Source organism: Gracilinanus agilis, chromosome 3 (genome assembly GCF_016433145.1).
Source record: "Gracilinanus agilis isolate LMUSP501 chromosome 3, AgileGrace, whole genome shotgun sequence".
NCBI lineage: Eukaryota > Metazoa > Chordata > Mammalia > Didelphimorphia > Didelphidae > Gracilinanus > Gracilinanus agilis.
The window spans coordinates 319,153,486-319,169,552 of NC_058132.1; the positions used below are offsets into that span (position 1 = coordinate 319,153,486).

At 41.9% G+C, this 16,067-nt stretch overlaps 1 protein-coding gene across 1 annotated transcript in view; it reads right to left on the reverse strand.

Moving 5' to 3' along the window:
* LIMS2 (LIM zinc finger domain containing 2) overlaps positions 1-16,067 on the reverse strand; it is a 60,233-nt gene that overhangs the window by 14,546 nt on the left and 29,620 nt on the right. The window contains exons 5-6 of the mRNA XM_044669968.1: positions 2,277-2,426; positions 704-854 (exon numbers count right to left, since the gene is read on the reverse strand). Coding sequence (XP_044525903.1) covers positions 704-854; positions 2,277-2,426 — 301 coding nt within the window. The remainder of the gene's footprint in view (positions 1-703; positions 855-2,276; positions 2,427-16,067) is intronic.

Below are 16,067 nucleotides of genomic sequence, written 5' to 3' on the forward strand. Positions count from 1 at the left end.
GAAGGAAGGAAGGAAGGAAGGAAGGAAGGAAGGAAGGAAGAAAGAAAGAAAGGAAGAAAGAAAGAAAGGAAGGAAGGAAGAAAGGAAGAAAGGAAGGAAGAAAGAAAGAAAGAAGGAAAGAAAGAAAAAAGGAAGGAAGGAAGGAAGAGAAGGAAAGAAAGGAAAGTTGGATTGGAAATAAACTGTGAAGGCCATAAATGGGAGTCTCTATTCTCTCCTATACATCATAGAAGCAACTGTACATCATGGAAATCTTTTTTGTTAACTAGGGATAGATTAGAGAAGAAAGGGCCTGGAAGAAGGGCAATGTGTTAGATTATTTGTAATAGTTAAGGCTACATATAACTAGGGCATGAATTTGCATGGTGGCAGTAAAATATGAAGAGAACTTGAAAAAAATCTGGATAGGTCTCAGAAAATGAATTTATTGGAGAAGGGTAAGAGAAGAGTCAAAGACAGCCCTCGGGTTTCGAGCTTGAGCAAGGATGGTGGTGCCACCAACAAAAATGAGGATGTTAGGAAGAGGGATAGGTTTTAAGAGAAAGACAAGGAGTTCTAGCTAATATGGCATTACTGTCTGCATCTTGAGTTTGGATGAGGAAGATCTGTACCATTGTTACTTGTTTTTTCCTCAGTTGAATCAGTGATTTCTAGCACTTGTGTAGTTCTCCTGCATGTTAGACCTTGAATGACTGGAACTCACCTCCACATGCCATTGCTTTCCTAGGGCATTGACCACACGGCCTTCTATGGGCCTCCGACAGGCTCCGCAAATGGGAATCCCCATCTTGTCATGGCAAGGCAAGCAGTAAAGTTCCCCTTTCAGCTCTCTGGCCTCTGCAGTCAGTTCCTTCCTGGAACATAAATATAGGACTTTAGGAGAACAAAGAGTAGCTGGGCCCTGCCAGTGATCACTTCCTGCCTCTGACTGGAAGTGGCTTTGGATACTCTTCCAAAAAACAGAAATATAAGGCAGAAGGGAGATTTCAAGGGTCCAGATCCTCTAAGTTCACCATTTTCTCATGCCTTTTAAGGTATGCTGGCTGGTGGAGGAGTCTCTTAACTAAACAGAAAAAAGTAAAAAGTAAATAGAAAAAAATCTTTTTTTTAAATTTCTGTTTAGTCAAACTTAATTCCATAAAATCCCATGCAAAACATTCTTTAAAAAAAAATTATACTGTGTTCTCCTAATTAGGACTGGTATTTTCCACCGAAGTCTATTTGAAAGATTCATCTTGACGTGGAAGTAGCCTTGGCTTCTCAAAGGCTATGCCAGCTAAGAATTTTGGTAGGTCCTAGCAGACTGGAAAGGACTCAGGTACAGGTCCATTATTAATGAATTCTGTGTCTAAAAGCTTGGTTAAGTGGAGAAAGGTTTATGGTCAGAGGCTTAGCCACCAGGTAAGGAATCATTTTGGCTATAACAACTCATGAATAACATCTACTAAGCCATGGAGAAGCTGTGATCTGTTTTGGAGAAAATGTCTACACAGATAAAAGCTCTTGAAGTTCTGAAGCTAAAGTGTATTACATCATTATGTTTGTTTGTTTGTTTGTTTGTCAGTGGGCCCTGCCTTCTCAAGTAGACTGTACATTCCCTGGAAACTGGGACTATGCTTATCCTGTTCTTGATCCCCCATTGCACCTAGCACAAGTAGGGGTACCTAGGAAGAGATAGAATTGATGTATATTCTTGTCACCTAACAGCAAACCAAATTCAGGTGATTTTATTTATTTATTTTAATACCCTTATATTCTGGCTTAGGATCAGTACTATGTATCAGTTCCAAGTTAGAAGAGCAGTAAGAGCTAGGCAATGAGGGTTAAGTGACTTGCCCAGGAAGTATCTAAGGCCAAATTTGAACCCAGGATCTCTGATCCCTAAGTCTGGCTCTCATTCCCTTGAGCTGCTCCCAGTTCAGATGATTTTTTAAAATTGATTAGGAACTTGAGGGAACTGAGTTGTGTTTATTTCCAAAATACTCCACTTCAACCCTAGAAATCCAGGGGGACTCCAGAGTGGGGTGCAAAACAGACTACAGAGAAGTTCAACAAAATCTTATTGATTCAGGTGATTGTTAAAGTTAATATTATATATAGCAACAGAAATAATGTTTGATGAATAACTTGTGAATGTCTACCTCCAGAGAAAGAAATGAAAAATAAAAACATGCAAGCCATAAAAAAAAACATGATTACTTGGTTCAGCCATTTAGGCTAAAAGACCCTGACTGACAGCATGTTTGCCAGGCTCCCCCAGATGCCAGAGTACTTACCCACAATGAGTACAGTTGAAGTGATCTGGATGGTAAGAGTCATTCTTGAACATCAAAGGTTGCTCATCAATAATCAGATGACATTTCTGGCAGATGTACTTGCCCAGGCCCTTGGCTTTCTCCCGATTGTGACAGGGTCTGCATAGGTGCCTGAAAGAAGATTGAACAGAAGAGCATTGGACATTAATAGTCACCTCCTTCTCCTAAGGCCCCATCCCCCACAAGTCCTTTGTCCTGTCTTCTGGGACTTCCCAGCATCATTGGAGCCTCTAAAACCTGGGAAATCATCCTCATGGTTCCTGGATCCATGATGACTGGATTTGGAACTAGAAGACCTAGGTTCACTTTCCAGTCTTGCTACTTACCCAAGATCAGGAGATTGTCACTGAATCTCTCTCTAGGCCTTAGTTTCCTTCTTTGTAAAATGAGGGTTGGACTGGACATCCTCTAAGAGGTTTTCTTTAGGCTCTCTACATCTCTAAATCTCTGATTTTATTCCAGTCTCTGAAGTCCTTAGATTTGAAGGAAGCCTTTGCTTCCTCAAGGAGCCGGAAAAAGTCCAAGCCATGTGCTATCTTTTCTCCTTCCTTTGGAGACTTGATAAAGGTGGGATGTGTTTATTCTTCTAGAGATACTTCTCAAGACTGGCTTTTTCCTCAAAAAAGCAAACCCAGAACTTGGCATCTACCGACTATGCCAATATCATAAAAACAACTTTTAAGAATATAAATATGCAGAAAGGAAATGGACAAAATGAGAAAAGTAGAATCAAACATGGGATGAGGAGAAAACTATTCATTTTTTAAATTGTAAGTTGTTTTTGACTGTTGGTTCATTTTTACACCAGTTTTAAAAGTCAAACATAAAAATATTCATTTAAAACCCCCCACACTTGTAAAGTCCTTAAAGAGCTCTGATGATCTTAAAATGGTTCCTAACACTATTCAGTGTGAAACAACAGCTGTCTCCCCTGCATGTGGGAGAAAAAAATCAGTGTGAACCCTCTGCCAAAATAGTAGAAGGAATTTCAATTCTGTGTTAATTTAACCTGGAGTGATATTTTCCAGAGTCCTCCCAGAAACACCCTCACACCCTGCACCCTCCTCTACAGGATTTAGTTGGACTGTGGCATAATCTGGCATATAAAAAAAATGGTGAATCAAGGCAGTATTCATACTGTAGCACACCCGTGCTATGGAATATACAGGGGACTTCGAGGTGGCTTCTACTGGTATATAGGAATATGTTTGTATGTGTGGACACATAGACACTTTCTCTTCTTCTACAGACTTACTTCCTAGCATCCAGCCACTACAAGTAACATCAGACAGAAAGGGTCTCCATGATACCCTATAAGACAAGTTATCAAGTTGCTAAAACATCACCTCCATCATGCTACTCTACTATCAAGAACCTATAATGGTGGAGGGGCAAGCAAGGTGGCTTAGTGGAACCAGGCATGGAGACAAGAGAACTGGATTCAAATCTAGCCTCAGACACTTCCTACCTGTTTCGCCCTGGGAAAGCCACTTAAATCCCATTGCCTAGCCCTTACTGATCTTCTGCCTTGGAACCAATACAGAATATTGGTTCTAAGATGAAAGGTAAGGGTCTAAAAAAAACACCTATAATGGTTGACAATGATCTATCCCACTGAATTTAAACTTCTCTATCTATTTTTCAAGACCTATAATGACACAATCCTTTTCCACTTAAACATCTAGTCTATCTAGTCTAACCCAAACCTTCTAAAACATGGCTTCTTAATCTAGAGACTGTAGAGGTACAGATCTCTATAGCTATGTCTATATATCCACAGACCTATAGGTAAATAACTATTTTAATATAATTTATTTCCCTTATGATCTTATATCGCTTCATTATATAAACATATAAAAACATGAGTCTAGGAAGGGATCGTATAGGTTTCACCAGATGGCCAAAGAAATCCATGACACACACACAAGAAAAGATTAAGAAACCTTATTCTGAAACACATCTGTGAAGGAAAAAGAAGCATTTGTTGCTATGTACTAGACTTTTTATGTTCTCTCATTTGATCCTCATGATCCTGAGCAACAGGTGCTATTGTTATCCCCTTGGAGGCAACCAGCACTTAAATGACTTCTTTCCAGTCACACAGCTAGTAAGCACCTGAGGCAGAATTCAAACTCAAGTCTTTTTTGACTCCAGGCCCAAAGCTGTCTCCACTGCACCCTGTGACTGACTTTAGCTGTGATGCCTTCCAGCAAGAAGGAATGTACTACTTCCCAAGGCAACCCATTCCAGTTCTGGATAACTCTAATGGCTGGGAGGTTTTTCCTTCCTTAAACCTAAATTGGCCTCTCTGCAACTAACATTCATTGTCCCTGGTTTTCCCTCATACAGACAAGTAGAACAAATCTATCCCTCTTACATGTCATTCAGTCATTTTTCAGTCATGTCACACTCTTTGTGACTCCATTTGGTTTTGGGTTTTCTTTTTGGCAAAGATACTGGAGTGCTTTGCCATTTCCTTCTCCAGCTCACTTCATAGTAAGGAAACTGAGGCAGAGTGAAGTGACTTGCCCAAGGTCACCCAGCTAGTATTTGAGACCAGATTTAAATTCAAGAAGATGAGTTTTCCTGACTCCCTGTCCAGAATTCTATTCACTGCGCCACTCAGCATAACAACTCCAAATGCTTAAAAGTGGTTTTCATGTCTCCTTTAAGTTTCCTCTTCTCCAGGCTTAATATTCTCAACTGCTTCAGCTAAACCTCATAGATGATGTCAGCTCAGGACCCTTCATCTCATTTACCCTCCACAAGATGCTCTCTAGCTTATTTCATTCCTTTCCCAAAAAGTAGTACCCAGAAGCAAACCCAATAATCTATCAATCAATAAACATTTATTAAACCCCTATTGTGTACCAGGTACTATACTAATTGCTACAGATACAAAAAGAGCCAGAAGATAGTCCCTGCCCTCAAGGAGCTTACAAAGTAATGGGAAAAACAGCATGCAAACAACTATTTCCAAAGCAAGGATAAATTGGAAATCATTAACAGAGGGAAGGCACTAGTAAACATAATGTCTTTCTTTTTTTAAAAAAAAAAAACCCTTACCTTCCGTCTTGGAGTCAATACTGTGTATTGGCTCTAAAGCAGAAGAGTGGTGAGGGTAGGCAATGGGGGTCAAGTGACTTGCCCAGGGTCACACAGCATAATGTCTTTCTTAATGTCAAAACTTTCTTGGTCCTGGAGTAAGGTGCCTGGGTCCAAAACTTGCCTCACTTTACTACTTGTATTGTAACCTTTGGCAGGTCCCCAGGTCTTAGTCCCTTTGAACCAGATAGCCTCTGAGGGCCCCTTCATCCCAAGATCTATGCTCCTCTGAGGAGTAAATGTCCATTGGCAACATTAGATCTTTTCCCCAAGCAACTCCATCTCCACTTGCCTGGTTCCCATTCTCCCTTGTCTGCCTGTCTAAATCCTACCTATCCTTCAAGGTCCTGCTCAAATCCTTTCTCTTCCATAGAGTGTCAGCCTTTAGTGATTGCTAGTCTTTTCTGAACTCCTCTGGCTTTATTATCCCTAGCCCACAGTTTAGCCCTTCATCGCCTATTAATGACCACAATCATCGCACAACTACATAATAATCACATTTGTTTCCAATGTGCATCGCCAAACTCTTGGCGATATGAGCCATGTCCTTTTCTCTTGTGTTCTCCACAGGATTGTTAAGATTTTGTTAGTTGTCTGATGTTGGAATATGGCATTATAAAAAGAGTCCAGCAGGGGTCACTAGCAGAGGGGCTAAGTGGCTGGTTCCCCGTCTATTTTAGAATTTGGGCACTTTCCTGTCTGTGAGCACTTATTTCTAGCATTTCCATGTTCCTACTCAGACACCTGAACGCTCTCCCCAATGTAAATAGAAAGACAGAACGCTAAAGGGCGAGGGAAATCATCCTACTGCTAGGGATAACGGCTCACCATATTCTCTGGTCCCTCTCCCAGATTTGAGGAGAAAGCTTTCAAATGTAATCTCCCATATTGTTGATGGGGAGCAGGGTGTGGTTAGGTGCTGAATTTTTAAAAAAATAGTCTCGCCATTAAAATAAAGAAGGAAAGAAGTGAATTGAAGTTGCTTTAGATTTAAAATTCTTGTAGGCTGGAAAAGAGAAGTCGAATTCTTTCACTGATCGTGTGCGGGGAAACAGGATAAGTTTTGTTTAGGAGGCCACCCCAGAGGTGAATTGGAAAATCGACGCACATGACTCCAACCATTTCTAAAAACCCACTGCCCACCCTCTCCACCCTCCCAAGATGTCACCAGGCAAAGAGAGTTATATGATAAAGAGAGTCCCGGTGCTCACTTTATAGATCACCCCATGTCTCTAAAATGGGGACTCCCAGACCAAGCCCAAGTTGCCAGTGAGGGGTAGACAGCACCCTATTATGAGGAAGTATGCAGCTGTGCTCATCTCTAGATAAAGGCATCAGTTTTATTCAACTATGCTTAATGGAGGCTAATTATACAGGGCAGGACACAAGGACCCTACAGCAACTGTCCTGAAAGAATCCCCTCTCATTTGGCCAAACAAGGGCCCTTCAGCTTTTCCCACTGACTGGCTATTATCACCCCCTCCCCATTCACAAACTCTCTTGCTGCCCCATAGACCCCCTCTCTGGCCTGCCAAGTGCAGTCTTAGAAGCACAGACCCGTTGCCATAGCAGCCAGCCCCCTTACCCCCCATTCCCACTATTATGGAATTATCCCATTCTGAAATGTCCCATTGTGTCTATTAATACCAGCCAGATTCACCCCTCCAGCCCCATCCCCCAACCTCTCCACCTCTCCTACAATAATCACAGACTCAAGAAAATCCAAGACTGGGGGGTTCCGAAGGGATTTGGCTCCGGGGTGCGTGGGGGAAGGCGGGGAGCACACTGGAATATTCATAAATATTAGAAGGGCAGGAGGAGCTCCCCTTCTTGACAAGGGGTTCTACAGGGATGAAGCCCGTCTTTCATAGAGGGGAGTGGGCCCCCTCTCTTCTCTCCCTAGCTTGCTCCCTCCCTCCCTCCCTCCCTCCCTCCCTGTAGCGTGAAGGAGCCGCTAATGCCCAGACCGGGCTAGCTGCCTTCTTTATATACGAGGGCTCCCTCCTCCTCCAGCTCTCACTGAGCCTACAGCTGACCCTTCCGCTGCAAATCCCGAAGGACCCTCCGGCTGATTCTTCTTGACCCTTCTCTTCTCCCTGACCTGTCGACATCAGAGAGACAGACTGGACCCCACTCCTGAGTCTTTTCCTTCTTCCCTGGGAACTGTGAGAGGTAAGGGACGGAAAACACTACGTCCAGTGCAAAGAGATGAGACCGTCAAAGATAAAAGGAAGAAAGCCGGGCTGTAAAGGAATGAGAAATTGTCGGTGATGTAGACAACTTACCAGACTAATTTCCTAAGCAAAACAAAATCTAAACTGGTTTGGAAATTCCACGTTAGTGTTATCTCTTCTTTCCCTAATGGGTCCTTTGTATAATTTAACTCTTGGCTTTCTGAGTCTGGGGCTCGGGTGCCTTACTGATTTCTTCTAGGACTGGTTCTTGGCCAGACTTTTTAATTAACAGGCTACCTCACCTCCGGGTCTGACTTTATCCAGAGGGCTGGCCCCAAGCCCAGAGGCATTCCATAGACCCAGAGGAGCATCTGTGGAGACCTGTGCAGATTCTTGGGTCCCTACTTACCTCCTTCCTTTGAAATGCAAGAATGAGGTGTTGGGGGAAATGTTCATCTTAAAAAAGAGCTGTGTCTTCCCCTACCCAGTGATCACTTCCAGGGTGACATTCTTAGGGAGTTCCTAGTTAACCTGATTTTGTATCATTTAAAGTATCTTGTTACAGTCCAATCTCTCGGTGGCCTTGGAAGGCAACAACTCCTTCAGGAGTATTGCCAGTTCTTCTATTGCAAAGGCCACCCAAGCAGATGGTAAGTGTTTACACGAATTGCTTTAGAAAGCAAAAATACACCTTAAACCTAGACTCTCCCAAGAACCCTTCTCCTTTCTGCCTGAGTGATGCTACGACAACCACAAGGTGGCTGTCAGGTTCAAGCGGTTTCTCTGGTAACCTTATTTAGATTTTCATCAGATAAAAACATTGCCTTTTGGGATTAGCGTGGGCTAGCGATCTGAGCCCTAGAACTGGACCTCTGCTCTAATTCCAAATCCATGCTCTTAATTTAGTAGTTTCCTGATCTGGAAATGAGATCCATAATATTTACTTCTCCCTCAGGGATATAATTAACTAACTGAGAAATTCACTCTTTTATTGTTCATGATTTCCAAGCAGTTTGAAATTGGGAAGGAAGCCAAGCCAAGGGGCTGGAACACTCTACCACAAGCAAAAGTCCAATCATTCCTTGGCTGCTTTCCTGGATCTACCACAGTCAGGCAGAGGAATGGACCAGATGACCTCTCAAGGTCTTTTATGAGTTGATCAGCATGGGTTTGAGAAATTAACCTCTCCTTGCCCTGGTTTTCCAGTCTTTGGAAGAAGGAATAATAGATACCTAATTTCTAGACCACCACAAATACTTTGAGGGTAGGAACAAATCCTCTTGCCATTCTTGGATCATCTCGTCTAAAAGATTAAAACCTAGCCATTCATTTGACAATCAACCATCCATTGTTTTAGACTGTTATCTTTTCATGTGTCTTATCCATTCACCTATCATCTTATCCATTCACCTACCATCCTTCAACAGAAGTGTTACTCCTGGTGTCTTAGCATGGTGGGGAAGTGACCCTTGTGTTCTTACAGGTCACTGTCAGTGAAATGCCAGCTCTGACAGTGTAGGACCAGCTTCAAGCATGGGACAGAATGTCTGCCACCCAAAAATTAGCCTAGCTGTCAGAATGCTGACTACCAGATAGAACTGTCTATCTGTCCTTCCTTCCTCCCTTCCTTCCTCCCTTCCTCCTTTCCTTCCTTCCTTCTTTCTTTCTTTTTGCTTCAGTAACTCAAAAATGTTTTACAAGAACATCAGTGGTGGGGGGTATCCATAAGAATTTGATCATGGATCTTTGAAACATCCCCCCCTTTTTTAGTTTCATAGACATTGTTACTAATACATTTTGGTTTTTTTAATCACCTATATTCCCAAATCTATCCTTTCCTGCTTCTCCTCCTCCCAGAAAGCCATCTCTAATGACAAAGAATAAAAAAAGAGGAGAAAACAAAGAAATCATGTCAAAACTAACCAATGTTACATCTAAAAGTCTCACATCTCTACCATTACAAAACTGTAGTCTAGCACCACCCCTGCAAAGAGGGAAGGGAGGAAAAAACTTCCTCATAACATAAAAAAGTTTTCTTATTGCCATCTATATTGTTAGCATCTTGAGGACAAGGACTACTTTGTAATGCACCCCCCGCCAGTATCAGTTACAGCGCTATGGCATGGAGGATACAACTCTGGAGACTTGAATTGGAATCTTGCCTCAGAAACTTTCTAGCAATGTGACACTAGGAAGTCATTTAACCTCTGCCTGCCTCAGTTTCCTCATCTATAAAATATGCATAATATTACCTACTTCCCAGAGTTAAGATAAATGAGATCATATTTGAAAAAAAGCACTTTGCAAACATTAAAACACTATATAAATGCTAACTAATGTAATAGTATTAAGAATATTATTAAAATTGATGTGATCTATGAAATAATAAATAATCCACAAAAGAATTAGAACAGAATAATATGTAATCTACAAAAGAATTAGTGGTGTAGTGGATAGGGAGCTGACCTCAGGGGCAGGAAGACCTCATTTCAAGTCCCACCTTGACCCATACAGGTTTTATAGCTTTAGACAAGTTGTTTAACTTTTTATTGTCCTAAGTAACGTTCTAAGACTATAAATTTAAAAGTAGACACAGAGTAGAAGGAGTGTTCTGGGCATTTCTAATACCAAATAAAACAAATGAACAAACAGTTAACTATAAAGACCAGGAACATCAGAACACTCTTGTGCTGGAGTTCCAAAGAAGAACAATGAGAAACAAATTAATTAATACACTTGGAGGAGGGAGCTCAGATGGGGAATGGTGATCCTGAACTCCACTGTTCTTTTAAAGTACAGCCTAGAGCCATAAGCAATTCCCTGTTCAGTTTGCTCACTTTTGCCATTTCTCTTTCAGAATTACTACTGTCTCACCCATAGCTACCAGCCAGAGCATATGTGCTCCTGGGCTCCCCAGTTCTGACTCTGTAATACTTTAAAAGAGATTCCTTCCCTGATATCAACGATATCTTCTGCCAACTGCCAACTCACTGAATGACCTTAGGCAAAATAATAAACCCCTGGAGGCCTCAGTTCCCTCACCTGAAATAAATTAAAAAAAAAAAAAAAAAGACAATATGACCTGAAAGAACCTTGGAGAGCGCTTGGTCTAAGGGACCATGGAGAACACTTAGTGAGTAGCAGGGCCCAGCTTTGAATTCAGGTTCTCTGAGTCCCCATCCAGAGTCTTTCTTCTCCTCTCTCCAGATGATGTCTAATGTCCCTTTGATCAGCACCATTCTGTAACTCCATGACTCTGAGTCTAAGCATCATGCAAAGAGGAAGAGGCAAGTCTGATATGGTGGGACAGATGATTTTTTATTTTCTCAAAGTTCCTGATACTCAACTTAGAACATTGTCCTGAATAGGACAAGGTCTGGCCTTGGGCCAAATTGACACAGGCTAGGTAGTTATGTTCTTTCTGCCTTCTTACATCTCTTTTTTGGAGCTGCCCCCACTCTGCCCACCCTGAACCCCCCACAGGGGTGAGAAGGGATTGGGAGAGTGGGAAATTTCCCCCAGGTCTACCCTCCTAAAGGTGATCTGTTCCAAAAATGATTCCTCCCAACCTCCTTTCTAATTCAAATGCCTTCAAGAAAGTCACATAAAATAAACTAAGTCCTAATTAGCTTAATGAATAAATTAATCTGGGTGGAAGGAGGGAAGGAGAGTTTTAAAAAATGGCCAGGAACTACATTTTATGCTTAGAGCCAGTAATATGTCAATCCAAAGAAATAAATAACAAGGGTGAATTTTAAGTACCCCCAAAGGCCAATAAGGAATGAGTTGGGGAGAGAGACATTTGGGACAAAAGGCTTTTCTTAGCACCTGTAAAATCACACCCCATAGATACCCGCCTGTTCTCCATACACATAAATTTGCTGTTCATCCTAACGATTGGCCACATTAAGTACCTTGGGCTACTTTCCCTTTATTATGAAGCTCTTGCTGTGTGTGTGTGTGTGTGTGTGTGTGTGTGTGTGTGTGTGTGTTTCTTTCTCCGTCTCTCTCTGTCTCTCTGTCTTTCTCTGTCTCTGTCTCTCTCTCTTTCTTTCTCTCTGTCTCTGTCTCTCTCTGTCCCTATATGGATCACTCTATCTTTCTCCATCTCTCTGTCTCTGTCTGTATGTGTGTCTCTGTCTACCTGTCTCTTTCTGACTCTTGTCTACCTGCCTGACCCTGTCTGCCTGCCTGTCTCTCTCTGTCTCTATGTGAGTCTCTGCCTCTCTCTGCCTGTCTCTCTGTCTCTATTTGCCTATCTCTGTTTTTCTCTGTCTCTCTGTCTCTGTATGTGTGTCTCTCTGCATGTGTGTCTCTGTCTCTGTCTACCTGCCATTCTCTCTCTCTCTCTCTCTCTCTCTCTCTCTCTCTCTCTCTCTCTCTGTCTTCTCTCTTCTCTCTTCTCTCTCTCCCCCCCATCTCTATTTGCCTATCTCTCTGTTTTTCCCTGTCTCTCTGTCACTGTCCATGTGCCTCTCTCTCTCCATGATACCAGGATGGGCTGAAGGAATAGTACAGGAAGGTACTACTAAGGGGGTTTCCTTGCTGGTAAAACATCTTAACGCCTTCCAAAGATCAATGATTTTCCTCTCAGTCCAGGCTCTTGGATTATCCCTCCCTCTGTTGTGCCTCCACTGTGACCGCTAACATAATTTTTTAAAGCTAGACACAGGGTTATACAAGGCCACAATCAGAAATGCAGAAGTCGTATTCATTTAACATTTCGAACATTCACACCCAGGACTTTTTCTTGTAATGAAGTAGGTATGAAATGACTAGTGCAGGAGACACACATCTGGAATAGGAGGTCCCCCAAGAGGGAATCAAAAAGCTGGGCAATATCTGAGTACAGCCAGAGAGTGGTAACACTCACAAGCATTAAAAGGGGAAGAAGCTCTTCCAGAGAGCTCATTGAGGTACGCAGCTGGACCATTTCGGGTCAGTTCAAGGGCTTAAAAGCAGAGATGCAGGCTGTTCCCAGGCCTCTTTTTCTGTTTTCTCCAGCTTACTAAAAAGCTTGATTTTTGAGTGACTCGTAGGAAGGAAGTAGTGGGAAGGCAGTAAGTGGTGTGGGGGTGAGTTTGGAATCTAATCCTCCTTCCCGGCTCTGTTTATTTTGCTTCTTTAAAGCACTGAAGTCAAAATTCAGGAGTGAGTCATTCAGTGAAGGAAGTGTGAGGTTAGTCTTTCCAGTGGCTTCTTTCTGAGTCACTTGTCTACAAGTCAGCCCAAAGAGATGGATGTGTAAGCGAGCTTAATCTCAGCTGTGGCCCGAGAGGGGATGCTGTTTGGTTTGGTTTTAGCTGTAGATTCTTGGAATGGGGAACAAGATAGTAAAGCAACTGAAAGTATTCAAACAGACGGGGTGACCATCTATTAGGGATGTGGCATTGGTGGGGATGGGGGAGGTGGAGGCAGGATGTTCTTGTCCAGGGAGAAGTTTGGACCAGATGACCACTATGATTTTTTCCAATTTCAAAGCCCTCTACAAACCACGGTGATTATTTAGTCTAATCTCATTTCGTAGAAGAAGAAATTAGGATTGAGGAAGGATAAGTCATTTTCCTATGGCTAGTCAGGAGCATGACCAAGAGGAGAACCAAGGGCTCATGATGACTTACTGCAGAACTTTGACAGCTGTTGCCTCGAGCTGCCAGTCTATTGGCTAAAACACTGGCTGCCCATAACTTGTGGGATAGATTTCATTTTCATAAGGAATGGGTGATATTTCTATAATTGGTCCTTAATATCTCACAGATACATAGATCCTCAAGGTTCAAAAAGACATTGTTAAGGGGGCAGCCAGGTAGTTCATAGGATGGAGCACCAGGCCTAGAGATGGGAGATCCTGGGTTCAAATCTGATCTCAGACACTTCCTAGCTGTTTGACCCTGGGCAAGTCACTTAACCCCCAATACCTAGCCCTTATTGCTCTTCTGCCTTGGAACCAATACACAGTATTGATTCTAAGACAGAAGGTAAAGGTTTAAAAAAAAAAAAAGGACAATGTCAATCTGTCATTGATATGGCTTGTTTTACAACTCAGTTGTAAACAACAGGGCAGTTCTTAATAAATAGAAATGTATTTTATTAATAAATTTTTAATAATTAATTAATTTTTATGATTAATAAAAAATTAAGAAATAGAAATAAATAAAAAGAAATAGAAAGGCAGTGGTCTACTTAGTTCTTACTTTTTAAAAAATTTTTTTATTTTTAAAAAAGGTATAGGATGTCTATTTTGTTGCCTCAGGCATATTGTTAATACTTTGGCTATTCCCTATGTAATCCAATCACTAAGCATTTATTAAATGCCTACTATGTGCCTGGCACTGTGCCAAGTGCTCCATAAAGCATTGTCTACATGTCAGCTGTTGTTTTTGTTATTTCTGATGTGACAGCTGTGCTACAAGAGCCAATACAAGCTCGGGGATGTCCCTAGGCTGAGATCACTGGTCACACCCTGCCCCTCATCTTCTTGGTTGGGTTGGAGGTTGGGGAAAGAGTAAGTCTCATTGTCAACACACAAATACAAAAAGATGGCCCCATGTGTCCTCTGTGAAAATGATTCCATGTGCTTTCTGCTTCATCCAAACAGTCAGTAGGTGGCCAGGCTGTCTCTCGTGTCTCTCAGCATCCTTTCCATATGTCCCCAGTGCTTGTATGTGGTAGAGCTGCTCCCCTGGAGCCCACATTCTCTTTTCTCTTGATAGCTTCTCCTTTATCTTCATTCATTCCCCGCTGACTTTGTAGCTTTCTCAGGATTCAGGACAATTACCACTGAGTCAGAAGGAGCAGGAATGGGGCAACAAAGAAGCTTAATAAAAATCAGAAGGATAACCTAGGGCACCTGGCTCTTTGCTCAAAGCCTTTGCCATCAGATACATTTTGAGTTTTGTAAAAATCAGAGTTGTTTATAAAAATGTTTCCAGTTTTCCACACCTTCCTCAAACCTCCCAAGTAGTAGTCATTTGTCCGTGTCTCTCCTGTGCACTGATCACTTTCTAATTGGTGCAAATGGTCATTTTTGTCCCTGTCACTCCTCCCTACTCTGATCTAAGCTCCGCAAAGGCAGGGACACCTCCATGCCCCACCAGCACCTAGCATGGGGCCTGGCACACAGTGGATGCTTAATAGAAGAAGGGTGTTAAATTGAACATTCTTTTATGTGGACTATACTCTTGGACCCTCATAATCATAGTTCTACTCAGAGTTGGATTTCTAAACATTACCATAAACTACAGTAATGTGTTTTTAATGGAAAACCAGCTGTCCACATGAACATGAGCCATTATTGATGGGACCAAAGACTGTTCTGTTAGGAATAATCATACTGAATTAATGAAGCAGATGGCAGGCCTTCAAATGAACCTTTGCTTTCTTTGACTGACGGAAACTGAGAATTGTCAGACCATAAATTTTAAGTGTAATCTTTTTTTTTTTTTTTTTGGCTATAGGGACAAATATTCAAAGTACTGGGCTGTGCTCCATGCTGTAAAGAATATGAAGATGCAAGTAATACTGGGATATTTTTCTGAAAAAAAAAAGGGGGGGGTGGGAATAATAGTGGACAGATCTCAGATGGATGATAAATAACATTGTCTGGTGAATTGTGAATTCTAGGCTCTTCTGATGACCAGACCCAAGAAGTAGTCATTAAAGAATGGCTCCACATTAGGAATGGGTCCATAGCTTGGAGGGAAGTTTCCAAAACGGTTCCTCAAGGAATCCGTCCTTGGTCTAGTGCTAATCCATGTGGTTTTTGTTTTGCTTTGTTTTGATCACTAGCTTAGCTGGAGACATAAAAGTAGGCTTATCAATTGCATAAATTACATTGAGTTGGGAAGAGGGGAGCTAGCACCTTGGATGGCAGATTCAAAAAAATCTCTAAAGGCTGGAATAATGGATGGAATTGGAATTCTTTAAATTGAACCAGGATAAATGTGAAGCTCTTAACTTGGGTTAAAAAAAAAACAAGGAACTTCACAAGTACAGGATAGGATATATGAGGTATGGCTAAACAATACTATATATGAAAAATATCTCAGAGATTTAACTTAAGCTCAATTTGTGTTAACAGTGTGATATGGAAGAAGGCTAACATGATCTTATACTGTAATAAAAGAGACACCTGGGACAGCTAAGTGGCTGAGTGGATAGAGAGCCAGGCAAGGAGTGAGGAGGACCTGGGTTCAAATGTTACCTCGGATACTTCTTAGCTGTATGACCCTAGACAAGTCACTTGACCCCAGTTGCCTAGGCCCTTACTGCTCTTCTGCCTAGAGACAAATACTTAGTATGGATTCTAAGACAAAAGGCAAGGGAAGAGAGACAGAGAGGCAGAGACAGAGAAAAAGAAAGGAGGAAGTTAGGTGGCTCAGTGGATTGAGAGCCAGGTCTAGAAAGAAAAAGAGAAAGAAAGAGAGAGAGAGAGAGAAAAAGAGAGAGAGAGAGAGAGAGAGAGAGAAAGAGA